General features: G+C 47.7%; 1 protein-coding gene across 3 annotated transcripts in view; it reads left to right on the top strand.

The window, feature by feature from the left end:
• The first annotated feature begins 309 nt into the window (after nucleotides 1–309).
• The window catches only part of MOCOS (molybdenum cofactor sulfurase), a 397,435-nt gene continuing 370,616 nt past the window's right edge, over nucleotides 310–27,128 (top strand). For all 3 annotated transcript variants that reach the window (XM_066579116.1, XM_066579117.1, XM_066579115.1), the window contains exons 1-2: nucleotides 310–508; nucleotides 10,405–10,494. In XM_066579116.1, the coding sequence (XP_066435213.1) occupies nucleotides 376–508; nucleotides 10,405–10,494 (223 nt within the window). In that variant the 5' untranslated portion in view covers nucleotides 310–375. The remainder of the gene's footprint in view (nucleotides 509–10,404; nucleotides 10,495–27,128) is intronic.

The raw sequence follows: 27,128 nt of genomic DNA, 5'->3' as shown, positions 1-27,128 counted from the left end.
ACAGCCCCTGCTCTATCCCCTGCAGTCTGCTGACCCCTCACAGCCCCTGCTCTATCCCCTGCAGTCTGCTGACACCCTCACAGCCCCTGCTGTATCCCCTGCAGTCTGCTGACCCCCACAGCCCCTGCTCTATCCCCTGCAGTCTGCTGACCCCCACAGCCCCTGCTCTATCCCCTGCAGTCTGCTGACTTGTCACATACAGGACATTAGTCTCGGGAAGAAGCGCAGTAATTGTAGACGTGCTACCTTGTAACAACATGCAGGACTGGCCGGACCGCCAGCTGCAGGCTCCTCCCCGGGACTCTTCTTCCTGCTTCCCATATAAATCCACTTGCCTGAAGTTTGCTCCCAAGTTTGTCATTGACAGCTGCGTGCATGGAGGGCGAGCAGCCGGCGGGGACTCTGGAGGACCTGCTTTCCTTCTCCCAATTTCAGAAGCATTGTAAGAACTATGGCTATGGAGGCACGATCCAAGAAATGAGGAGGAAGGAGTTCAGCAGGCTTGCAGGTATAGCCGAGCCCTATGTACACTGCTGTATGGGAAGGATGCAGTTTACCCATATCCAGGGCTTTCCACCACTTTCTGTCTGCGCAATAACCTGTATATGTGTAGAATATTGCATCCATCTGCCCGCTCAGCCAATATACACCATCTGGGTGCCTAAGGGCTCTTTCACTCTGGCCATTGCAATTTTGCAATCCCCCCCACAAACACACACACAATTTTTGAGCATCCGTGATGGTTTTCCCTGAGAATTATCGCCGCCGCTGGTGATTTTTTTTTTAAATTCGAAAGTCAATAGGAGTTTCTAATGTTAAAGACGCATCGCACGAAAACTGCAACTTCCTGCGATGCGATAAAAAGAAGGGCTCCATAGGGAAACATGGGAGATAAGAAATGGCAAAACGCAAGTGCCTTCGCAGCATCCGTGTTGAGAAGGACAAGCGACAGCCTGGACTTCTGGACCACACGTATGGCGAGAGACCCGGGAGGAGTTAGCTTTGCCTTTTCTGTCCATTACAAAACCTGATTGCTCATAACTAACTAGTTGGAGATTGATTGGAAGACCGCAGTCTAAGATCGGTTTCCCTTTGAATAGACCAATAGAGAAATCTGAATGCTTCGTGGTGACCAGCACGTATTTTCTCTTCTTTATGTCCTTAAACTATGTGTCCTTCCTTTCCTCCTGATGTGAATGAGCCCCCCGGTAATAAGTTTATGGTAGCCGTCCTAAGAGCTCTGATTATCAGGAGCGATCAGTAATGGGGCTCCGATACATACAGCGATTGGTGCAGCTGCTAGCCGTGATACTGACTGCAGGTCGTTAGCATCCTCGTCGCTCGCCTCTTTGTGGAGTGATTGATATTTGCAGCAGCAATGATTGCAAAGGTTTATTTTCAATTCTGTAAAAACTAAACTGCTTCAATGAAAAATGGTGAAACATAACTAATTAGTTGGCTATTCATTTCTGTATCCTGGCTACCAAAAGAGAAATTGAACAAAAGCTGCTACATTCTTGTGGGTTTTTGCCTCTTTGTTAGGGCTTCTACCCACTAGCGGATTCTTTTAAACGCTGCGATATCGCTGTGTTTTTTTTCAATGGGACTTTCTAATGTTAAAATCGCATCGCACAAAAATCACAAAAGCGCGAACTTTGTACGATTTTTGTGCGATGCGGTTTTTAACATTAGAAAGTCCCATAAAAAAAAACACAACGCAGCGTTAAAAAAAACCCCCCACTAGTGTGTAGAAGTCCTAAGGCAATCGAAGCCTCTGGAGCTGCCATCAGAATGTCATTGAGACAAGGGAGGATAGTAATATATGAGTGGGAGGCCGTGCAGGGGTTAACGATGCTGTGACTTCATCATTGTGAATTGCTTTAGCTGCATTTTGTGACCCCAGGGTGGGAAGGTGGAGTGAGTTTAGGAGGGATTGTATTCTTTCACCTTTACCTTCTCTAAACTGGTCTGCTTGGAAGGCCTCAGATCTTATTGAGACAGGGTATATCAGTCCGGTTTTCACGCCCGGCTGATATTTGCTGTCCCTCTCTGCAAGGAGGGGAGGTGGGCCTGGCCAGGAGCTAGTGCACTGAGCTCCCACCCCCTCTTCACCCTCTCCCCACCCCTCGCCACAGTTTGCAATGTGGGGGGGGGCACCTCCTCCGCTTGCAGAGGGACACTATATCAGCAGGGCGTGAAAACCCCACCGATATACGCCTGTCTGAATAAGCCCTGAGGGTGTATTATTTGGAATAGTCAGACTGAAAGGCTTGTGCTACCTGATCCCTGGATTTTGAGACCTTCCCTTTTTCATCTATCATTGACGCTGTATATATCTGGTCCCTCACTTTTTTGACTAAAGCGGCCATAATTTGCCCCCACGTGCAGACATAAAATATCTAATCTCTAGCAGCTTTTGCATTTAGTTTAGGTTTGACCTTCTCCCGTAAATTGCGCAGCCCGTCTTGCACAGAGTATTTATGGACTCTTTCCAGAGATGGAATCTGGGTGAGAATGGAATCTAGAGACCAGACCCATGAAGGATGCACCCCACATCAGGCCATATCTTCCATCACAATTTGTCTCAAAAAGGTTTGCAGATGTTCGTATGTTTTGGTTGTGCCACTCTTTATCCAAAAGTGATTTGTTTAAATGACCTCTCATTTGTTAGGTGCAAATAGTGTAAGGGTGACAAGTGCTGAAGTCGTGCAGGACCTGATACTGTGATGTTCCGTATCTCGGGGGACGTAGCAGTGATGCCTAGTGGGCTAGGAGTCCTCTCACGGCAGGTCAGGATGCCTCCAGCTGTACATGAGGCCCAGCATCTTCTAAGAGTTCTATCCTGACTAGCTAGGGTTAATGTAACACCCCAGAGGGGTGACCCTGGGCACCTGGCAAACATGTAGAGCTGGGAGGGATAAGTGCTGTCTCATCACGGTGGCACTTACCGGACTCTGGTCCTGCAGGTAGGACACACAGCCAAGGCCAGGGCAGGATCGCAGGCCAGCTTCAACACCCCAATGATAGGGAATGCCAATAAACAGGGTGGGGGGGAGTAGTAGTATTGATCACTCATGATGCCACCGTTCCCACACACCGGTAAGCTATGCAGCATAAAAAAGAACAGTGACTTGTGTATAGTACCTCGGGTCCCCAGGAACGGTTAGGGCCCAGTATAACTTTACTTAAGAATTAAACTTTACAAAACAGGTATTCAAAGCAAGACAGGTACAGTTCTGTTTAAAGGGGTTGTCCCGCGCCGAAACAGGTTTTTTTTTTTTTCAATAGGCCCCCCGTTCGGCGCGAGACAAACCCGATGAATGTGTTAAAAAAAAAACGGATAGTACTTACCCGAATCCCCGTGCTGCGGCGACTTCTTCCTTACCTTGCTAAGATGGCCGCTGGGATCTTCACCCACGGTGGACCGCAGGTCTTCTCCAATGGTGCACCGTGGGCTCTGTGCGTTCCATTGCCGATTCCAGCCTCCTGATTGGCTGGAATCGGCACACGTGACGGGGCGGAGCTACGAGGAGCAGCTCTCCGGCACGAGCGGCCCCATTCACCAGTGAGAAGACCGGACTGCGCAAGCGCGTCTAATCAGGCGATTAGACGCTGAAATTAGACAGCACCATGGAGACGGGGACGCCAGCAACGGAACAGGTAAGTGAATAACTTCTGTATGGCTCATAATTAATGCACGATGTACATTACAAAGTGCATTAATATGGCCATACAGAAGTGTATAACCCCACTTGCTTTCACAGGACAACCTCTTTAAGTGACAGAAGGATAGAACTCAGAGGTCAGGGAGGATACACAGGATGAAAACTGGTCCTACAGTCCACGTTATCTGTACGGCACCGCTCCTGGACTGGGAGCACTGCAGAGGAGGAAGGGGGCAGGGATTGCTCTGTAGACACTCCAGCAAACATTTATTCAAAGGAAAGCTTAAACAATATTACCCCGCACGGCAGGCATGTGCGTGTGTCAATAACATACCTCTGTGCGGTGATCCTGACGTTGGACGGCCACACAGGAAAAGCCTATAATGTGACCTGGTATCTGTGGTTCGTTTTCTAATCTCTATCTCTCTTCACATTCACTCTCCTCTTCCATCTTCACCTATATGGAAGCTGAAGGTGCTTCCATGAGGCTCTGTGTTTGTACTCTCTCCCAGAAGATGGACTCCTTTCCCGCTCTCAAGCACGCCTATATATACCTTCACTCATACCACATGACAAACTGATTCATTTACATGCAGGCAATGATTTTATTACTGTTAACTTATCAAGCGCCGCAGCTGTGCAACACACACACTGGACATGACAGCTTTGCACAGTACATCTATATAAGACAGACATGTATGACATTTATGGAGGGGTCCAGGATGGTGTTGTGGGACACTACATTAATATCTCCTGTCCTGACTAGTTAAGGTTAATTAGTCCTGCAGCTGTTAGCTGGAAGTGCCGGTTATATTTCTGGTCTAGTTGGCTTGCTTAGTTTTCCTGCCTGTTGTACGCGCCCGCTGTGTCTGGTTAGTTGCCTGTGTTCCTGTTTGTTTTGTATTCTGCGTATTCCCCTCTGACTCTGGACCAGGTCTCGTGTAAGTAATGGGATCATCCCTTTCGAGACGGGTGCTCCGCTTTAAGGCGGTTTCGGTTGGAAGGGTTCAGAGTACTCCGCTCTGATTGTTACTCCTTGGTTCTGTCTGCATCTAGCCACCTGAATAGCAAGCATACATGCCTGTCCTGACTGCTCCGGTACCAAATCACCCCATGGTTTAGTTAGAAGTGCATTACAAGCATGATACAACTCCTTTAGGAAAAGCGCTCTTCCATCTGGATTGGCATATTGGTGCTTCAACTTAAAGGCAACTGACATGTGTATGGCAACTGATACTTCTTTCGAAGCTGAAGTAGGGTGAGGGTTGTGGAACCATGGATTACAATAATTCTGCAGTCATTTGGGTATCTTTGAGCCCAGGGGCGTAACTATAGAGGGTGCAGGGGATGCGGTTGCACCTGGGCCCAGGAGCCTTAGGGGGCCTATAAGGCCTCTCTTCTCCATATAGGGAGCCCAGTACTATGAATAAAGCATTATAGTTGGGGGCCCTGTTACAGGTTTTGCCTTGGGGCCCAGAAGCTTCAAGTTATGCCTCTGCATGGTTTAGGTATGGGTACGGGTACAGATACAGATAGGGGGGGACAGCTCACCTTTTGCATCAGGGCCCCTGAGCCTTTAGTTATGCCCCTGTTTGAGCCTTTGAAATGTGCTTCTTGAAAAAACACAACACTTGTTTTTAATTTGTGCAGCAACTAAATAACCTGATGCCTCTTATTGGGGGAAGTAAAGCTGTTAACATTAAAGGTAGTTTAATGGGATCAGTTTGAGGCCAAAGTGCAGTGAGTTGAAGTGGGCAGAAGTAACTCGAGTGGGTTTTCTAACTCAGGCCTAGTCACAGTGGTGGCTACTCTGCATAGAACGATGGCCCATGCAATAGATGGATTATACAAGGATGACTTGTAATAACAGTAGTAAAAGTTCAACGTGACGTCAGTGCCTCGGAGTATGATGAAATAAAGAATCCAGACCAAAAGAGCTTTTGTAAAACCGGAGGTACACAGTTTTTATTGATTCCTGCAACTTGACGAATTAATGTTCACTGGGTAGTTTTAGCAGACAGTATAGAACTTCAACAATTCTTCACACAGGCTTGAAACGCTTTAAGATTCCTGAACTCTTGCTCTCTCTCAGGAGATAAGATGGCCAGACTGAGTTATCTGGGCACTGAACGGGGCAATTGATGGTGGAGCAATGGAGGACCTAGCGTTAGCTTGACAAAGGGCACACTGACTGTTTACTGTTATTGGACTGATTAGACTCACGATTGCATTGACTACTCTCCATGCAGCTTCCACAAGGTCTATCCTGTTTCTGGTTCCTTCAGGCAGGGTTGAAATAGACTCTGCTCTCGTTAGGGGCTGTCGGGCTGGTTGCTCCCCTGACTCCTCACACTCTCACCACCCCTGTCCTTCGGTATTATTGTACCTTGACGCCACCGGAAGCTAATGGTTTGAGAGGAGGAACACCCCTCTCACACCCCTAGCTCCCGATTGACTGCATTCGTCAAGGTCCTCGAAGGTCCTTTACCAGCATCTGCATACAGTCTCCCTTGCAGCTCCCCTGCCAGCGTGTCTCTGGCTCCGCTCCCTCACAGCTACGTGCCACGACTCTTGTAGCTGACGGTGAGTGAAGTAAACCCCACCCACCCAATTATAAAAAGGGGTGTCTTGACACCATGGGAGGCCACGGCCGCACAAGGCAGCATGGCAGCGAGGGCAAACTTACAGCTGTGGTGTCCTTGGAGTGCCGACAGGAGCACATCGCTTTAGACCGTGGATGGGAGCCCAGGGTGTACTCAGAGTTAACAGCCACAAAGGGCACAACTGCAGGGATGGGAGACTTCCAGTAGCGCGGTCCAGGGAGTACAGACCACCGCACATCGATGCCCAGCGCCAACAGGAGTCCAGGGTGTCCTCAGAGCTCACAGCCACACAGGGCACAACAGCGGGGACGGGAGACTTAGAGCCGCTAGGTCCTGCCCCAGGCCACTGGCAAACATAAGAAAACAGATTTACACTGCCGCCCTCTGGGGACAGCAGCCTGAATATCCCCACTCCAAGTAGCAAAATCACTCCACACACTACACTGGCCTGACAGCAAAGTCCTCGCAATCCTGACGCTGGTAAAGGCCCCTTAAGGACCTTGAGGAATGCAGCCAATCGGGAACTAGGGGTGGAGGGGGCGTTGTCCTGTCAAAGCCCTAGCTTCCTGGTGGCGTCAAGGTACAATAATACCCCTTACTTCCTTCTTCTTCATCTTTTGTTTGCTTTCCTACTACCACCCCAGAGCTGTCTTTTATATCCCCATTCCCATAACCAGTCCATAAATAAGTAGTGAAGCAGCACCGAGGGGAAGAAAGGTTCTTTACGATGTCATCAGGTGTCAAGCTTGACAAAGGCCGCTGCGATGGCCGAAACGTCGCGTCCTGTCTATTATGGATATTTAAAATAAAAATGGAGGTTTTATTCACCTGATGACATCGTAAAGAACCTTTCTTCCCCGTGGTGCTGCTTCACTACCTATTTATGGACTGCTAATTTGGCTCCACTGAAGTCTGGGCCCTCCTTGAGAGGCGTGCACTGGGGGATACAGTCTGTTCCCCCACTGAAAGTGGTACCTATTGGTTGTGGGGCTGTCTTTTTCTCTTAGACTTCCGCCATTCCCTTAACCAATCCCAATCCAGGCTGGGGATGATTGACAGATAGAAGGGTGGATTCTGCAAAATCATGCAGAGACTGACAAAACAAGCTGAAACATTAACTGTTTAATGACCTACTAAGGTCAATACACCAAAACAAGGGTTAATACACATAGACATACCCCGTTTCCCCCGAAAATAGGTCCTGTCCGATAGTAAGACCTACTGGGGTTTTCGGGGAAGGCTTCAAATAGAAGCCCCCCCCAAAAAAAAATAGGACCTAGCTAACAGCCCCCCCCCCCCACACACACCCTCCCACAAAAAAAAAAAATCGACACTGACCTCGTCCACGGCGTCCCAATGGTCTCCGGCGGCGCTGCGGCAAACTGCTGGGTCCTCCCCAATTGCTCTCTCAGCTTCTGCTGGTGACGGGGCTTTGAAAACACCGCCTCCAGCAAAGTGAGCGCTGTGATTGGTTAATCGAGCGCCAGCAGCCAATCACAGCCGATGCTTGAGGAGACAATCACAGCCATTCAGTAACGGGGTGACGCTGGGAGGAGGTGAGCCAATGTTGGGGAGATGCCAGGAGGAGGTGAGCCGCAGGAATTCTCGCAGCGGGATCCGAACCGGCCATCTGCAGGAGGTCTGTGTGTCTGTGTGTGTGTGTGTGTGTGTGTGTGTGTGTGTGTGTGTGTGTGTGTGTGTGTGTGTGTGTGTGTGTGTGTGTGTGTGTGTGTGTGTGTATATAACATAGCATAATATTCTACAATGATTGTATGGGTAATTGCACACGGGCGGAAAGTCCGCCTGTGCCTGCTGCCTTAGGGTTGCATTAGACGATGCAATCCTATGCCGACGACCGCGTAAAATCTCACGCGGTAAACAAATCGCGGCATGTCCTAATTCTGTGCGAGCCTGGCACAGCCCCGAACAGAAAGGTCACTAGTGACGCGCCGGCTCCGCTCTGCGTATGTTCCGGCTGGCCAGCAGGCGACACATAGCAGAGCGACACATAGCAGAGCAGGGAAACGCTGGAGGAGGTGAGCCGCGGGTCACTGCAGGGACACGGTTCGCATCCCGCTACGAGCATTCTGGCAGCGGGATTTGACCCTGCCGTCTGCCGGAGACCTATGTGTGCGTATATAATCTAGTATAGCATATTAGTGTGTGCGTGTGTGCGTGTGTGCGCGTGTGTGTCGGTCGGTCGCCTGGAGCACAGCTGATCCATCGGAGAGGTTGGCGAAAGTGCTCCCCAACGCTCACAGAGTCCTTCCCTGTACGGGGTTCCAGCGCTTCTCCCTCTTGCTTTGCCAAAGGCTCCCTGAACGCCGCTGCATTCCTCCTCCCCTCCACAGGGGGCACACAGCGCTGACCGCCCAGCACACCCCCATCAGGGGGTCTGTATGGGGAAAGATGGCAGGGCTTCCAAGAAGGGAAAAATACAGGAAGTGAAGGGTCCCATGTGGCTGTATTTTTCAGCCATTAGTCTTTTGTTGGACAGGTTAATGAACTTCTAAAGTCTCCTTTGCATACATATTTGCCATAGCCTTTAAATTTAGAGGAAGGTGGACTGTGCACCGCTACCAGCAGGCGCGCGGACTGTGCACCGCTACCAGCAGGCGCGCGGACTGTGCACCGCTACCAGCAGGCGCGCGGACTGTGCACCGCTTCTTCCAGGCAGGCATTTTATGTTCGCGTAGTGAACATTGGGTGAATCTAGTGTATGTAAGTCTATATAATATAGTATATTTTTTGGGAGGGAAAGGGAAGGCAAGATTTACCTTTAATAGGAACCTGTCACCTCCGAAATGAGTCACTGTGCTGTTAGGTGGGTGACAGAGTCATTTCTATCCTCGCCCGCTCCCTGAGTGCGGCGGTGGTTTTTTTCCCGATTCCCAGGTTCGCAGTCTTCTATACAAGTCAATGGGAGAGCATGTGCAAGGGAACGGAAGAGTCAGATTTCTGTGCGTCACGCAACCTTCAGGGTAGGAAGCGGGTAGCTGGCGAGTGTAACGGACCTCCCCTACGGGCACCAGAACTCAGTTCGGAGGTGACCGGTACCCTATTACTTTGTTTCTGGCTGCATGTTATGCATTAAGGCGTCACTTCGGAGATCCTGCGATGCAGCAGAAGGTTCTCTTGCCGAGCCGGCCGCTGTTTATTGGAAGGGGGCCCAAGTGGAACTCCTGCACCCCTGCCTTTCCACCGGGGTGTGCATGGGTCTGCAGATATGACATTTAGGGGGTCTTATAGGCCATGAACTGTTCCACTGGAAAAAAGATATGCAAGCGCTCCTATCGGGAAGTTTAATAAACCGTCTCTAGCTCCGTCTATTGGAAGGTAGCTACCTAGAAGGCCGCCATCACACGGATGAGAAAACCGTGCAGGATTTGTGCGCTGTGAGATGCACAAATCTTGTACAAACATGAAGCCCATTCTTTTGAACTGGTTCCTGCAATGCGGAGACGAATCCGGCATGTCCTGTCTTTGGGCGTGTTATCGCATCGCCTATTGCTTGCAATAGGGCCGGCGGTAGCATCATACCCCATGCTAGGTGCTATCAGCTGCGGCGGAACATCGCTTCTTCCCCGAAGTGATCCAAGGTGGTTTTGATATAAAAGCGCTGCACATTCACGAGGATATCACATGTTGGCGAGTGATTCACGGCCCGATATCGCACTCGCCCATGTGAAATAAGCCTTAGGTTTCTTTCTTCAGTCGTGACAGCAGAGTGGCAAGGATTAACCCTTTGTAATCCAATTTTGGATTCAGGGTTTCCTAGGATTTTTTTTTCTCTTTCTGCCATTATACAATGGCGCCATCTGCTGGCTAGAGCCAGTACTGCAGTATGTGAAATGCCAGAGAGATCCCCCGACGACAGAGTGGCCAGTAATCTACAGTAAGAATACCCTGCTGGACATCTTCCGACATTAGAGCTGTACAACCTTCAATCAGAATGTCTAAAGACAGCAGGCAGTGGATTGGGAAGGGTTAATGCACAAAGTGGAAAGTATGTGTAGATTCTTTAAAGAAGCTCAAAGTTTATTAAAAGTAGAAGAGCACTGAAATAACTCATGTGAAAATAACTGTGCGCATGGCCGCGTCCCAGCGGTTTACCATACTGCCCTTTTCTCTTCCAGAGGTGACTTACCTTGATCACATCGGCACAACACTATTTCCGGAAAGTCTTCTTCAAGCGTTTGTGGCGGATTTGTCCGAAAATGTTTATGGTGAGAATAAAGTACTTTCTTTTTTCTATAGCATTGCCGCACGGATTTCTTGAATCTCTTTCCGTTAACGTGAATTTTCTTTTCCCTGCTCCCATTGGCCCTGCCCACACTGCTCTCGGCGGTTCCCTGGTTTTCGCCCTTTTACCACACCTCAAGTATAGTGTAGTAGCACATTTTTAGGACAGGCCTGCCCTCTTAGGCTGCGGTCACACGGGACGGAATTCCCCCAGAATAACAGCTGCAGATCTGCACGGACATCCCGCAAGATTTCCGCAGCACAGATGCAGCTTCAAAACCTGCAACGTTTGGCACGGGTTTTGAAGCGGCTTCGCCCCATGTATTCTACTGCAGCCATTTCTCCCCATGGAGATAGGCCACAGTGGAAACGGCGATACAAGTGACATGTTGCTGCTTTGATTTCCGCGCCGCATGTCAGTTTCTGTGCAGCTTGGCCCCAGGGTATGGCCCGCAGCGTGTGGACGTGATTTTTGCAAATTTCGTCCACTTTGCTGTATTAACCGCGGATGAAAAAAAAAAAAAAAAAAAAAAAATCGCAGGTGGAAGTTCCATGCAGAAAGTTTGCACAGAAATTTTGTGACAATTCTGCCTTGTGTGAACCCAGCCTTATACTTAGGCTCCACCCTCTGTATCTTCAGTGCCCCCCTCACTGCACTAGTGGTCAAATCTGGGATGGTTCAGACAGGTGCACAAGTAGTGCAGTGTAGTAAGCTATCAATCGGATGATCACATGTTAACGTCCGCCCGAGGGACATAAAAAAAAAGAAAGTCTAAATAAAAAAACAATTCTTTCCTACAAATCTCTAAATTTGGTAGCCCATAATCACACCGTAAAGCCAATAGATTACAGACAGCGGTGCTAACAGGAGATAGAAGCCTCCTGCAACCACAAATAGTACCAAAGGAGACTACAACTCGACGCATGGTTTTACTAACTGAATGCCACAATGCAGCACAAAATATCACAACAGCGCAGAACGAAGTATCGCCGCAGAGACACCAGAGGGCTACCGCAGTGTAGCACAAAGAGCAGCAGCATCTTACACCGCCACTCACACACTGGCAGAGGCGCGGCAGCATTTCCCAACTTTCCCCTCACAGGTGGCAGCGGCAACATTGTAACCCACCAACAGTAGCAGTACTTCCCCCCCCCCCCCCATCACTGTCATGATCCCCTCTCTCTTCAGTCTGTTGGAGGTGGAAGGAGCTATAAAGGCTCTTTTTACCTCCACCGCAGACAGGTGAATTCCATGAGGAAGGACCTGCAGTGGTCATGTGACTGTGCAGCTCCTTAACCCATTGTAGCCTGGTAACTGTGTGATGATCAGCCCTGGGGCGACACATGCCTCCTGCTGTCCGGGACTGTGAGCTGGACATCCTAGGTCATAGACCCCGGAATATTCAGCAGTGTCAATAGGACTGGATGAAAGTGCGCTGGAGGGAAGGCATGAGTAGATAGAACTGGAACATGTCTGTAATAGGAGGAAGAGAGAAAACCTTAGAAAGGGCTGCAGGAACAGAGCTCTGAGAGGGGGAATATTTAAAGGGGTGGCTCTCCATTCTTACTCATAGAGGTGGGTCCCCGCTGTATAACATATGCACAGGGCTGTTCTTGGGTAGCCCCTTGAGGGGATGGATGTGGTCCAATGCACGCTATCTTACATAGTAGCATAGAATGCTAGGCTGGAAAAAGACCATGTCCATCCAGTTCAGCCTGTTTCTATCCACCTTGTTGATCCAGAGAAAGGCAGAAAAAACCCAATGGGGCAGAAGTCAATTTAACCCCCTGTTTGGGGGGAAAAAAAATTCCTTCACTTTATCATTGCAGTCAGAATCCTCTCTGGATCAATGTTTGAAGCTCCTACCTGACTCCAAAACCCGAATCAACAACCCCTCTGGTCACCTAATGTCTATTTTTGTAATATAATAGTGCAGCATCTCATAGGAAGACCCCGGACACCTGACATACGTGGGCAGCTGGCAGGGTATAGTGATGACGCGTCACGGCGGCACTTACCAAACTCTTTCCCAGAGGAAACACACACAGCCAAGGCCAAAATATCACTGCAGGCCACCAAAGACACCCCCTAGGATAGGGAATGCTAATCATACAGGATGATGGGGGTTGTAGTTGTCACATGTGATGCCACCGTTCCCTCACACACCAGTATGACCCTCGGCGTAGCATAAATGTAGTCTCAGGCAGTTTCTTAGTACCACTGGTCCCTAGGAACAGTTAGAGCCCAGCAAACTTTACTTGAAAACTTTGAACACTTATTACAAGGCAGTTCACTTATAGATTTCACAGTGCAGGTAAAAGGCTAGTCTTCAGAATGTAGTACCTCCACACGGCTCTCACAAGCTCAGGGATGCACGTGTGTAAACAGTGATTATTTTCTCTTGCAGTATCTCCACCCATTCTGAAAGATGCAGGAGTGTGTCAATTAAAGGGTGTACCTCTATGCAGGGATCTAGGCTCCAGACAGCCGTGTAGGAAAATTAGTCAGTGAAGTAGTACCTCTGCGCTGGCCTTGAACAGAAGCAGTCACTTACAATTGCTCACTCTCTTACTCTTGGGGGCTCACTCCATTAATATCCAAACTCGCACAACATGGGATATCTCTCCTCTTCTTCCATCTTCACCACAGGGAGGCTGAAGGTGCCTCCATATGGCTCTGTGCTATAGACTCTCTCACACCCAGAAGATGGAACTAACTCTCTTTCCCGCTCTCAATCACTCCTATGTATACCTTCTCTCATACCACGTGACATGACAGACTTGATACGTTTACATGCAGGCATTGGATTTTAGAGACCTCAACTTCTCAAGCGCCGCAGCTGTGCAACACGTATACTGGAAATGACAAGACAGGATTGCACAGTGCATCCCCATAAGACAAAAATGTATGACATTTATGGAGGGGACCAGGATGAAGTACTGGTTCATTACAATAGCGCTCTAAAAAAATATCAAGTCCCTCTTAAACTCCTCTATGGATCCTGCCATCACCACATCCTCAGGCAGAGAGTTCCACAGTCTCACTGCTCTTACAGGAAAGAACCCCCTTCTGTGTTGGTGATGAAACCTGCTTTCTTCTAGACGTAGCGGATGACCTCTCATTACCGTCGCAGTCCTGGGTATAAACAGATCATGGCAGAGATCCTTGTATCGTCCCCCCATGTATTTATACATAGTTATTTGGTCGCCCCTTAGCCTTCTTTTTTCCGGGGTAAATAATCCCAGTTTTGATGCCTCTCCGGATATTCCAGTCCCTTCATTCCATGTATTAGTTTAGTTGCCCTCCTTTGTACCCCTCCAGCACTGTAACATCTTTCCTGAGCACCGGTGTCCAGAATTGTACGCAGTATTCCATGTGAGGTCTGACAAGTGCCTTATATAATGGAAGGATAATGTTCTCATCCTTCGCCCCTATACCTCTTTTACTGCACCCCAAGACTTTATTAGCTTTTGCAGCAGCTGACTGGCATTGGTTGCTCCAGTTTAGTCTACAGCCCACTAGTACCCCAGGTCTTTTCCCCAGCAGTACCCCATTTAGTGTATATTGGTGACATCCGTTTCTCCTCCCCTTGTGCAGAACCTTACATTTATCAGTATTGACCTTCATTTCCCATTTCCTCCCCCAAAGCCCGCAGCTTATCCAGGTCCGTTTGCAGCCGCACATTGTCCTCCGTTGTATTGATTATATTGTATAATTTTGTGTCATCTGCAAATATTGATATTTTGCTGTGCAGTCCCTCTATCAGGTCGTTGATAAATATATTGAACAGAATGGGGCCTAATACTGAACCCTGTGGCACCCCGCTAGCGACTGTGGTCCAATCAGAGTACAAACCATTTATTACCACCCTCTGCTTTCTATCCCTGAGCCAGTTTTCCCCCACTCTGAGCTGCCTCCTCTTATATATCGGCCTATTATGCGGCACTCGGGGTTTGTTCACACTGCAGAGCTTTCCATGTGAATTCCACCTAAATAATGATTTGCCATGGTTTTTGGCGCGGGTCTGCACGTGGAATTTACCCTATTAATGGCCTTTTACTGAATTTGATCACATGACATATCACTTCTTTCTAGTTTCCGTTTCAGGATTCTGCATGTGGATTCTGCCCTTCGACAGAGCAAATTCCGCTTGTGGACCTGCGCCAAAAACACTTGGATTTTTTAAAGGTTTTTGAGGTGGAATTCAGATTAAAATTCCACAGGGAATTCCTCCTTGTGAACAAACCCTGAGGATGCCTAAAGAAGCAAACGGTGTCCTGCCAGAGTGCCCACCGGCCGCGCGCTATGCCGTGTCTGCTGCGCTAAGGCAGGCTTCACACAGCCGAAACATTGGGAGTAAGAGTTGTGTGTTACGAGACGCCTAATTCTTGCGCAAATATGAACCCCATTCTTTTGGATGGGTCACACATGAGCGATGCTTTGCTGCATGGCACCACCATAGAGGAAACGCATCGCGGCATGTACTAGCTTTTGTGCGCTCTCGCATCGCTGCGCCCGTTGTTTCCAATGTGGCTGGCGGCAGCATTGCGCCACGTGCTAGGTGCACATGATGCGAGGTCTCCCAATTAAAACAATAGGAGAAGCTCTGCAAACCTCCCCCATGGCTGACTCCCACAGCGGAGGGTCCCGTCACCCCCAAAGTGATAAGTGGCTGTTTTGTCATGAAAACGTCTCGCATCCGTGGGGAATTCACATGGTGGGGAGCGCAATAAAGGGGCGGGATTCGCGGCCCCTTATCTCACTCGTCCGTGTGAAGCTAGCGTAAAAGAGCCTATTCAATAGCGTGGAACATTCAAGTGCTGTACTGCGGATTTCTGCAAAGTGACTGGATTACTGCAACGACCAAGCGCTTACTAGTTCCGTAAAGTTTGCTTATTTGTTCCTGAACATACAGCAGCTCACATATATTCCTGCTGCCATATAACACACTGCTGTATTACCCGCTTCCACTTATTACCTGTTGCCATATATTACCTACTGACATATATTCTGAGCCACAATGCTGGCTGCCACATATGACTGCTGCCGGATGTATTAAAGGTACTTATCATAGTAGTAACAGCAGTACCAGAGCAACTTACCAACCGAAACTGCGCAGCTCAAAAAGTTTATACTAAACAAGATGATATCCCCGGCTTCACCAGGGTTAATTTGGTCCAGGTGTTTGCCTGTTCGCTCTGAAAATTTTATGAATTGGTGGCTACTTCAGAGTAACCGAAGAATAAAATATTGTATACTCATAGAGAAGCATTAGAGTCTCCTCAGACTGCATGTACCGATGTCCCTCTGCAGAATGTGCAGCCCCTCCAACTCTCCTCACTTTTTACACTTAATGGTAACACCCCTTTTATTCAAATTTAACCCCAGACTGGAGGTTAAATAAATGGATATACATGCAGAGATGAGGTAGATTCTCCTCAGTATATACACGCAGAGGTGAGGTATATTCTCCTCGGACTGCATGTACCGATGGCCCTCTGCAGAATGTGCAGCCCCTCCCACTCTCCTCATTTTTTTACCCTTAAAGCTAATACCCCTTGCGCGCAAGCGAGCGTCGACGACAGTTATGCCCCCCCCCCCACATAGATCGTTTGATTTCCATCATTGCCACTAATTCTCTCACTTCCCGATATTGTAGAAACATGAAATTTGGCACGAGCATTGATTATGTCATAAATAGGAAAAGTTAATAGGTCCCAACTCGATTTATTCAATTCTAAGCGCCAAAGAATTAGCGTCCAAATTGTACGTACGGAATCTAATTTTCTCACTTCCCAATGTCATAGAAACGTGAAATTTGGCACGGGCATTGAATATGTCATAAATAGGAAAAGCTAATGGGTTCCAACTCGATTATTCAATTCTAAGCGCCAAAGAATTAGCGTCCAAATTGTACGTACGGAATCTAATTTTCTCACTTCCCAATGTCATAGAAACGTGAAATTTGGCACGGGCATTGAATATGTCATAAATAGGAAAAGCTAATGGGTTCCAACTCGATTATTCAATTCTAAGCGCAAAAGAATTAGAGTCCAAATTTTACGTACGGAATCTAATGCTCTCACTTCCTGATGTCATATATATATATATACTGAAAGCCCTCACTGACTCGCCAAAAGTTCTCCAACTTCCCAATGTCGTAGAAACATGAAATTTGGCACCAGCATAGATTATCTCCAAAATAGGAAAAGAAATTGGGTCCCAACTCGATTATTCAATTCTATGCGCAAAAGAATTGGCGTCAAAATTTTACGTACATAATCTAAATCTCTCACTTCCCAATGTCATAGAAATGTGAAATTTGGCAGGAGCATTGATTATGTCATTAAAAGGAAAAGCTAATGGATCCCAATTCGATTATTCAATTCTATGCGCAAAAGAATTAGCGTCCAAATTTTACGTACATAATCTAAATCTCTCACTTCCCAATGTCATAGAAATGTGAAATTTGGCAGGAGCATTGATTATGTCATAAATAGGAAAAGCTAATGGGTCCCAATTCGATTATTCAATTCTATGCGCAAAAGAATTAGCGTCCAAATTTTACGTGCGGAATGTAATTTTCTCACTTTCCAATGTCATAGAAATGTGAAATTTGGCAGGAGCATTGATTATGTCATAAATAGGAAAAGCTAATGGGTCCCAATTCGATTATTCAATTCAATGTCGTCCAAATTTTACGTGCGGAATGTAATTTTCTCACTTTCCGGTGTCATAGAAACGGGAAATTTGGCACGAGCATTGGTTATGTCATAAATAGGGAAAGCTAATGGGTCCCAACTCCATTATTCAATTCTATGCGCAAAAGAATTAGCGTCCAAATTTTACGTACATAATCTAAATCTCTCACTTCCCAATGTCATAGAAACATGAAATTTGGCACGAGCATTGATTGTGTCATAAATATGAAAAGTTAATGGGTCCCAACTCGATTATTCAATTCTAAGCGCAAAAGAATTAGTGTCCAAATTTTCTGTACGTAATCTAATTCTCTCACTTCCTGATGTCATTTTACATGAAGGAAACGTTGCATGGTTACCTCCACGTGGTGTTTCCTGGGCAATGCAGAGAACTATGCAAAATGGTGAACATATGTTTTTTCTCAGTATCTCTAAAGTAACCACGACTTCATAAGATTTTCCGTGTGAACACCAGATAAACACCAGTACCAAATTAACTCGGGCGAAGCCGGGTATATCAGCTAATAGATATCTATCTCTATATATATCTATCTATCTGTCCTTTATGCATTACTACACCATTCATCTAATCGCCATGAAACTTTGGGAAGTTGTTGAGTACACTCCTGGGAAGATTACTGGCATAGTACAACTATCCTATGATAGGTGGCGCGCATGTGAGCATCGTCGACAGTTATGCCCCCCAGACAAAGATCATTTGATTTCCATCTTAAGCACGAAAGCAAAAGGCATTACGAGCAACGGGATGAGTGTTCAACTACAAAATGATGCATCCGCCGAACGTTTCGCAAGACAATTGCTGGATATTGAGAATGCTGAGGTAAAATGAAAGCTGTGCTGTGATTGGTTGCTATTTTTTATATTGCTGAGGCAGAATAAAAGTAGCGATGTGATTGGTTAGTATTTCTCTTACTGCTGAGGTAACATGTAAGCTGCGCTGTGATTGGTTGTTATATATTATACTGCTGAGGCAACATGTAAGCTGTGCTGTGATTGGTTGTTATATATTATACTGCTGAGGCAACATGTAAGCTGCGCTGTGATTGGTTTTTTATATATTATACTGCTGAGGTAACATGTAAGCTGCGCTGCGATTGGTTGTTATAAATTATACTGCTGAGGTAACATAAAAGCTGCGCTGTGATTGGTTGTTATTTATATATATAAAAACGAATGACTGTATGTCTGTCTGTCTTCGCAGCAACGCGCGACGGGTAAGCTAGTGTGTGTGTGTGTGTGTGTGTGTGTGTGTGTGTGTGTGTGTGTGTGTGTGTGTGTGTGTGTATTGTAGGCAGTTAAAGGGTGAAGTTGTGGATGGAGTATATCTCCCTCCGAGGCTCTTAGTCTGGACAGGGTGGCGGTCCAGTCCACAACTTCACCCTGATTCTTAGGAAGCTCAGCTGGAGGCATTGACCCTATTACTGGGGCATAAAAGGCTGCAGCTCACAAAGAGTCAGTGCCTGAAGCCTGAGGAGGAAGCCTCTGAGCACCCTGCATAGTGCAGCATTTTCATTCATTATAGTGCATGTACTTGGTGTTGCTGTTTGTGTGGCCTGGGGCATACGTCAAAAAGGCGAAAGTGAGTTTTTATGAACTTTTGTGTCCAGTGTGTCGTTGCCGCCCCCACCCCGTGGAGAACATTCTTACAATATATACATAGAGGTGAGGTGCATTCTCCCTAATATATATACACAAAGGTCAGTAAATTTCTCCCCAGGATATATACATAGAGCTAAGGTATATTTTCTTCAGTATATACACACAGAGGTGAGGAAGGTTCTGCTCAGTATATATGTCATGGAGCTGAAACTACCCGCAACCCCTGTCCCTACCTGGGCTAGGCCCCAGGGCGACAGTCCCTAGGCTCACTAGGGATGTGGGACAGGAGTCAGACACACAGACAAATACAGGTAAACACACAAACACAAAGGCAAGTGAGGCATTCTGGGTCAGCAACAGGAGAGAATGAGGTACAAGGGGTCAGGCAAAGGCAAAGTCAGGTACAAAGCCACTGAGTCAAACATACTCTGGCAAGGTCTGGAGAAAACTGAGCAGTTAAAATGCTGTCAGGGCGGGGAGCCCTGAAACCAGCTGATTGGGGCAGGGAGCCTGACAGCAGTAGGATGAATTCACAGGACCCTGGGAGAGAACAGCCCCGGCACCTGCTAAAACGGGCAGCGACAGAAGAAATGTGCCCGGGTGTCATGGCAACGGGGACGCTGTGCGGGGCAGAAATCCGCCGTGTCCCCAGCACTGGAACACACGCCCGGAGCAGACATACCGGATCACGGCGGCCAGGGGAGGTCACAAAGAATGGGGTTTCTCTGCGCCGTACCGGTAGGACCGGTAGTGCGGGCAAGGAGACCCCAGAGCCGGATGACCTGACAGTACCCCCCATTACAGGTGGACACCGGACCTGCACTACCAGGAGCGGGCTTGAGGGGGAAGGCCCTGTGGAAACGTCATACCAAAAGTGGTGCGAGCATGCCCCTTGCGGGAACCCACATTCGGTCCTCCGGGCCAAACTCCCTCAAGTGCACCAGGTACTGCAACACACCTCTAACCCATCTGGCATCCATAATTCTTTCGACCTCGTACTCCAGTTCCCCCTGTATCAGCGTAGGAGATTCTGGAGCGGGTTCTGGGCGGGCAGAACTGGAGTCATGTACCTCTTAAGCAAACTCTTATGGAAGACCTTGTGAACCTTCTAAGACCCAGAAAGTGACAATTTATATGCCACCGGGTTAACAACCTGAGAAACAGCAAATGGACCAATAAAATGAGTACGTTTCAGGGACGGAACTTTGAGTCTCAAATTCTTGGACGACAGTAAAACTTGCTCCCCCAACCACAAAAGGTGCAGAGATTGCTTCGGTATTCTAAGAGAAGACGCACTGTTTCTCTTATGAACCCTAAAGGTTCTTACGAATCTGGGCCCAAACTGTGCACAGTTCATCAGTAAATGTGTCAGAAGCAGAAGGAGCCGAGAATGTAGACCGGGGATGGAAACCATAATTACAGAAAAACGGTGAGACTTGGGAAGACGAATTAACATGGTTATCGACAGCAAATTTGACGGGAGGTAAGTAGTTGGCCCGCAGATACTGATTATCAGAAACTAAAAGTCGTAGGTACTGGATTAATTCTTGATTCATGCAAACAGTTTGTCTGTTAGACTCAGGATGAAAGGCAGAAGAAAAAGACAGGTTAACATTTAGGTTTTTGCAGAAAGCTCGCCAGAAATGAGCGACGAACTGTACCTCTCTGAGACAATATCCTCCAGAATCCCATGTAGCCGAGCAATCTCCTTCATAAACATTTCTGATAACTTGGCGTTAAGTAACTTGCATAGAAGACCGAAATGTGACATTTTGGTGAAACGATCAACGATAATCCAAATGACAGTGTTCCCAAGCGAGGGGGGCAAATCAGTTATAAAGTCCATGGACAGATGGGACCATGGCCTAGATGGAATGGGTAAGGGGAGAAGAGGACCCTCAGGATGTCTCCTGAGATTCTTCCCCCTTTCGCAAACCGGGCATGCGGACACAAACAACCGTACATCCCTGGCCATGTGAGGCCACCAATAAACCCTGGATAGAAGTTCCTGAGTTCCCCTGATACCGGGGTTACCAGCTAGCACTGAACAATGCGTCTCCTCTAATAGTTTCACCCTCAAGGATAAAGGGACAAAAAGTCTGCCATCTGGAAGGGTTTCAGGGGCTGATGGTTGAGTAGTGTGTATAAGAGGTGAATGGTCGGAGGAGATAGCAGCGAGAACCACCCCAGGGGAGAGAATACTCTCAGGCTCTGAAGGTTCCCGGGTACCAAAACTCCTAGATAGGGCATCCGCCTTAACATTTTTAGAGCCGTGACTGTAAGTCACCAGAAAGCAGAACCGTGAGAAATACAAGGCCTAGCGGGCATGACGAGCATTCAACCTCTTAGTGTAGTCTAAATAAACAAAGTTTTTATGCTCTGTGAGTATCGCGATCTGATGGAGTGCTCCTTACAGAAAGTGCCACCATTTCTCAAAAGCCCACTTAATGGCAAGTAATTCCCGGTTACCTATATCGTAGTTTCGTTCAGTAGACGAGAACTTTTTAGAAAATAGGCACAAGGCCCAAGGTTTGTGAATGTGGAGGGACCCTGAGACAGTACCGCTCCAACCCCAAACTTGGAGGCGTCTACCTTCACCACAAACGGACTGGATAGGTCAGGTTGAACGAGGATGGGCGCGGTAGAGAAGGCCGTAAAAGCATCCGAAGACCAGGTACTCACATTAGCCCCCTTTCTGGTGAGATCCATTAACGGTTTAGGTATCCCAGAGAAGTTCTTAATAAACTTTCGAAAATGGTAAGAGAACCCAAGGGAGCGCTGTAGAGCCTTTAAGGTGACTGGCTGAGCCCATTCCGTGGTGGCCTTCACCTTTACAGGATCCATCTGAATATCGCATGGTGTAATGATGTACCCCAAGAATGATTTTTTTCTGGACACCAAAAACACATTTCTCTAATTTAGCAAATATTTTCCTTGAAATTCACAACTAATAATTCGATATGATGGCCTTTCTTTCCCAATGGGTTTGCATTTTACAGTTGAACCCATTGGAATACTGTACGTTATGTAACCTTTTGATTTAAAAGTAAGTGGCATACTTGTGCTTATTTGCCATTGTTTCACTTTGAACAGCACTTGCGTCATATAGGTGTTGCCCTATCTATACTAAGGGATGGACCTTTGTTTGTTTTATTATTTCCAATCACTCTATATAAATTCTATGGAATTATATAGTCATTACATGGTACTGCGAACCCCGCCCCCCTCTTGGCGTCATGTGGACATGTCATTGACTATCCGCCCTTTTTTTAAGTTCCTGCCCTTACTATCAGGCACTCCCCCTTTAGAATTGCCATCAAACTATCACGTGGTATTACGCCAGTGAGACGTCACCCCGTCCTATGCAGTATCATGTGACTGCATGGACGTCATCCAGTGCGATGTCACGTGACCGTACGAGTACACACCAGCCTTCCGAGGATACCGGCACTCTATTACAAGATCCCTTCCTGACGTTTTAGCCAGCGTGAGAAGAGAACAACCCTTCCTTTGACTCATAGCTGAATTGTTATAATATTCTAGTGTTTTTATTCATTTTAGTGTTTTATTTATGCTAACAACCAGAAGTCAACGCCCATTAGGGGCGTGACTAGACCGGATTGCTTTTTTTCCACTCCTATATAAATACAGATGAGTTGTATACCTACATTTATGCTTAAAAAAGACTTAGAAGTAAGTCGAAACGCGTTGCATCATAATAAACTAAAAGCAAGTAAAGAACTATCTTCCTCACTACCTTTGATACTCCCCTCGATAAGAGGAGTGCCAAGGGATCGGCACCCCCAAACAAGTAAGATATTCCATATCACAAGTATAAACCAACGTTAGCAAACAATTTGTTAGCCCTGAGGCGAGTCAGCACGGTGTGTAAATGGACACGGTGTGTCTCCCAGTCAGAGGAGAAAATCAGGATGTCATCCAGGTATACCACAACGTAAACACTAATGATATCCTGAAAAACAGAATTCATATATCCTTGGAAAATAGCTGGGGCATTACATAACACAAAAGGCATAAGGAGGTATTCGAAGTGGCCAAGAGGTGTATTAAAGGCCGTCTTCCACTCATCCCCCTTCCCGTATACGGATTAGATTATAAATTCCCCTCAGGTCGAGCTTAGAGAACCACTGGGCCCCGGAAACCTGATTGAGGAGATCAGGAATGAGAGGAAGAGCGTATTGGTTTCTGATGGTTATTTTGTTTAGCTCTCTAATCATTACAGTGCATGAGACCTCCGTCCTTCTTCTTGACATAGGAAAACCCGGCACCAATAGGAGACTCAGAGGGTCGGATGTGTCCCTTGGCCAAACTATCCTGAATATGGTCCTTCATGGACTCCCTCTCAGGGACAGGTATGTTGTAGATCCGACCCTTAAGAAGTTTGGCACCTGGGACCAGATCAATCTTAGTCATAATCTTTATGGGGGGGGGCAACACTTCAGATAACTGCTTAGAGAAAATGTCAGAAAATTTGGGGATATAGTCTGGTAACTCAACACCCTCACAAACAGAGGTATCTAAGTTAACAGGACACATGTGATTTGTACACCGGGGACCCCACTTGACCAGATCCAGTGTTCCAATTAATTACAGGATTGTGTTCTCTTAACCAAGGTAGCCCTAAGACTATGCCCACAGACAACTCTTTCATGACGAGGAAGGTGCGAGACTCAGTATGCAAGGCTCCTACTGTAAATTTTAACTCTAGGGTAGCCATATTGATGAGACTAGCATGCAATGGAGGAGTCTACCCCAGAAACCTGAATCGGCGGATCTAAACGTACCAAGGAACCAGAAATCTGAGCCACAAAATCAAAATTAACAAAATTTGCTGCGGCCCCGGAATCAACAAAGGCTTGCCGTGCACGAGAGAAACAAAGAAAATCTAAGGCGCGGGACAAGAACATCTTAGACACAACTGGTAGTACCTCAGCTCCTAGACAGTCCTGCCAAGAACTGTCTAGGAGCGTAAGTTTTCCGGCCAAGGATTCTTCCCGCAGATAGCAAGCCGATGACCAGACTCTCCACAATACAAAGGTTCTTTAGTCGGTATTCCCTTCGCTGTTTAGGTGACATAGTTCCCAATTCCATGGGTTCAGCAGAGGGAGGTGAAGTTGTCTGGTTTACAGAGGAGGTGGACGAGCGGACCGGACTGGTCCTAACAAATCGTTTGGCCCTCAGTCGGTGGTCAGCTCGAAAAGCTAGCTACATTGCTTGCTCCAGGGTATTAGGCTCAGGATGGGCAACCAGCAGATCTTTGAGGCCTTCGGATAGGCCGGCCAAGAATAAGTCCTTGAGGGCTGAGTCCTTCCATACCGACTCAGTGCAGTGCTGTCTGAATTGGGAGCAGTAGTCCTCTGCCACCTTCCGACCCTGACGCAAGGACAGCAGTTGAGAGACAGCGTAGGCAGCACGGTCGGGCTCCTCATTAGATTTGACCCAGAGCTAAGAAGAAGGCGTCTAAAGACTGTCGTGTGGGAGAGTCAAATGGTAAAGAGAGTGCCCAGTTTTGTGGGTCTCCTCCTAGTCGGGAAATCACAATTCCTACCCTCTGGTACTCGGTGCCAGAAGAGTGGGGTCGCAAATCAAAACACAGCCTGCAGCCTTCTCAGAAGGCAAAAACTGTTTCCTTTCACCAGCAAAGAAATCAGGCAGCGTAGCCCAAAACTCAGAAATCGTCACCGGAACAGAGGGAGGCTGAACCTGAGCCATAGACAACACTTGTTGCTGTTGCTGCAAATAGGTAGTCAGGTCCTAAACCACGTTCGTCAGAGCCTAGACATGGTTTGCCAAAGCGGACACGGCCTCCATGAGTTAACGCAGCTGGTCGGATATAATAGTCTGACCCTCAGTATATATACACAGAGGGGAGGTAGATTCTCCTCAGTATATATGTTAGGGAGCTAGGGTCCGGGTAATTGGAAGTTCCTGAAACTACTCGCAACCCCTGTCCCTACCTACTTTTCACCCTAGGCTAGGCCCTAGGGCGACAACTGGGCGACAGTCCCTAGGCTCACTAGAGATGTGGGACAGGAGTCAGACTCACAGACAAATACAGGTAAACAAACAAACACAAAGGCAAGTCAGGCAATCCAGGTCAGCAACAGGAGAGAACGAGGTAAAAGGGGTCAGTCGAAGGCAAGGTCAGGTCCGAAGCAAGCGAGTCAAAATAGGGAGTCAAATACAGGTAATGCAGGTGTAGCTGGAAACCAAACATATACTAGCAAGGTCTGGAGAAAACTGAGCAGTTTAAATGCTGTCAGAAGCTGATTGGGTTGCGGAGCCTGACAGCAGCAGGACCAATTCACAGGGCGTCGGGAGAGAACCGCCCCTGGTGCCTGCTAAAGACAGGCAGTGACAGAAGGAACGCGCCTGGGGTGTCATGGCAATGGGGACGCTGCGCGGGGCGGAAGCCCGTCCTGTCCCCAGCTAACTTGGCGCATGCTCCCTGTGCACGAGAACGTGCGCCCAGAGCCGGTATACTGGATCACCAAGACCTCCGTGAGCCGGGGCCCGGTCGGCTTGTCCTCCCGTGAGCCGGGGCCCGGTCGGCTTGTCCTCCCGTGAGCCGGGGCCCGGTCGGCCTGTCCTCCCGTGAGCCGGGGCCCGGTCGGCCTGTCCTCCCGTGAGCCGGGGCCCGGTCGGCTTGTCCTCCCGTGAGCCGGGGCCCGGTCGGCTTGTCCTCCCGTGAGCCGGGGCCCGGTCGGCTTGTCCTCCCGTGAGCCGGGGCCCGGTCGCCTTGTCGTCCCGCGATATATCGGGTCTTGCACGATTGTTACTCTCGCTGTCTAGGGTATTTACAGCAGCTTTCACCAGCACCACAGCTCCAATGCATCAACCCTCCTATCAGCTTTTTTCACAGTCCAGCTTTCACATCCATACATGGCTCTGGGGAAAATGATGGTTTGCACTAACCTGCGTTTTAGTTGCTATACCAATATCCCTATTCTTCCAGATGTTGTCCATGTTTAGCATCGCGCTTCACCCTAATGCTGTCCTATGTTTTATCTCTGGCATAGATCCTCCAGCCTGATCAATTTTTGAGCCAAGGAAGATAGTCTTCCACGCATTCTATGGCCTTATTTTCGATTTTGATTTGAATTTGGCCATTTTTTGCAGTTGTCATAATTTTAGTCTTCTTTACATTCAGGTAGAGGCCCATTTTTTTTACTTTCAATTCTATTCTTCCATATCAGCTGCTTCAGACCGGCTTCTGTTTCTGCAAGAAGAGTTGTGTTATCCGCAGAATGGAGATTGTTGATGTTTCTTCCACCTATTTTCGCCCTGATTTCCAATCCATCTGGCTCCATTTTCCGCATGATCACTTCTGCATATAGGTTAAACAACAAAGGCGAGAGGATGCAGCCCTGTTGGACGCCGTAGCCGATCCCAAACCAGTCTGTGTCCCCATACTGTGTTCTCACAGTGGCTTTTTGATTGGTATAAAGTGATTTTATTAGCTTGATTAGATGTGCTGATACACCCGGCTCTTGTAGGAGGCGCAATAGCTTGTCATGGCTGACGCAGTCAAAGGCCTTGATGTAGTCAATGAAGCACATTTAGATAGTCTTTTGGTATTCTCAAGCTTTTTCCATGGTCCATTGCAGGTTTGCAATATGGTCACAGGTGCCGGATCCTGCCTTCGCATTAGGGGGCGCCGCTTCAACTACTGATCTTAGTCTTTCCTGTATGATTTTGAGAAGGATCTTGCTCGCATGCAGAATGGGGGCTATTGTTCGGTAGTTGGAGCAATTGTGGAAATCGTCTTTCTTTAATAGTGATGAAGACAGATCTTTTCCAGTCCTGTGGCTATTGTGTGGATGCCCATGCTGCCTGGCACAGTGCTGTGATGGCTTTCACTGGTACTGGCAGCAATAGCTCTGCCAGTATGTTATCTATGCCCAGTGCTTTATTTATAGCTAGTTGTTTCATTGTCAAAACCAGGCATATAGTCCCTCTGAGTATTCCCTCCACCTTTCCTTAATACTCTGTTAGTCTTTCAGTTCCTCCCATTTTTTCCTTTGATTGTGCTGTTGCGTGCCATGAAAGGTTTTCGGGCCATCTTGACCTGTGAGAATAGGCCTCGCATATGGCCCTTCATGGCTTCTGCTTCATTCTGCAGCGCACATTCCAGTCCATTTCCTTATCTTTTCTTGCCGCTCGGCACTTAGTTGTTGAACTTGGTCTTTGTTGCCGGCCGCCTTTGCTGCTCTTCTTCTATCAGCTATTCTGAGGGTTTGCTCGGACCACCAATAGCGTCGTGTCTCCTGCTTAT

The sequence above is a fragment of the Eleutherodactylus coqui genome, chromosome 9, assembly GCF_035609145.1.
Source record: "Eleutherodactylus coqui strain aEleCoq1 chromosome 9, aEleCoq1.hap1, whole genome shotgun sequence".
Lineage (NCBI taxonomy): Eukaryota > Metazoa > Chordata > Amphibia > Anura > Eleutherodactylidae > Eleutherodactylus > Eleutherodactylus coqui.
This window is presented reverse-complemented; position numbering and strand designations above follow the sequence as displayed.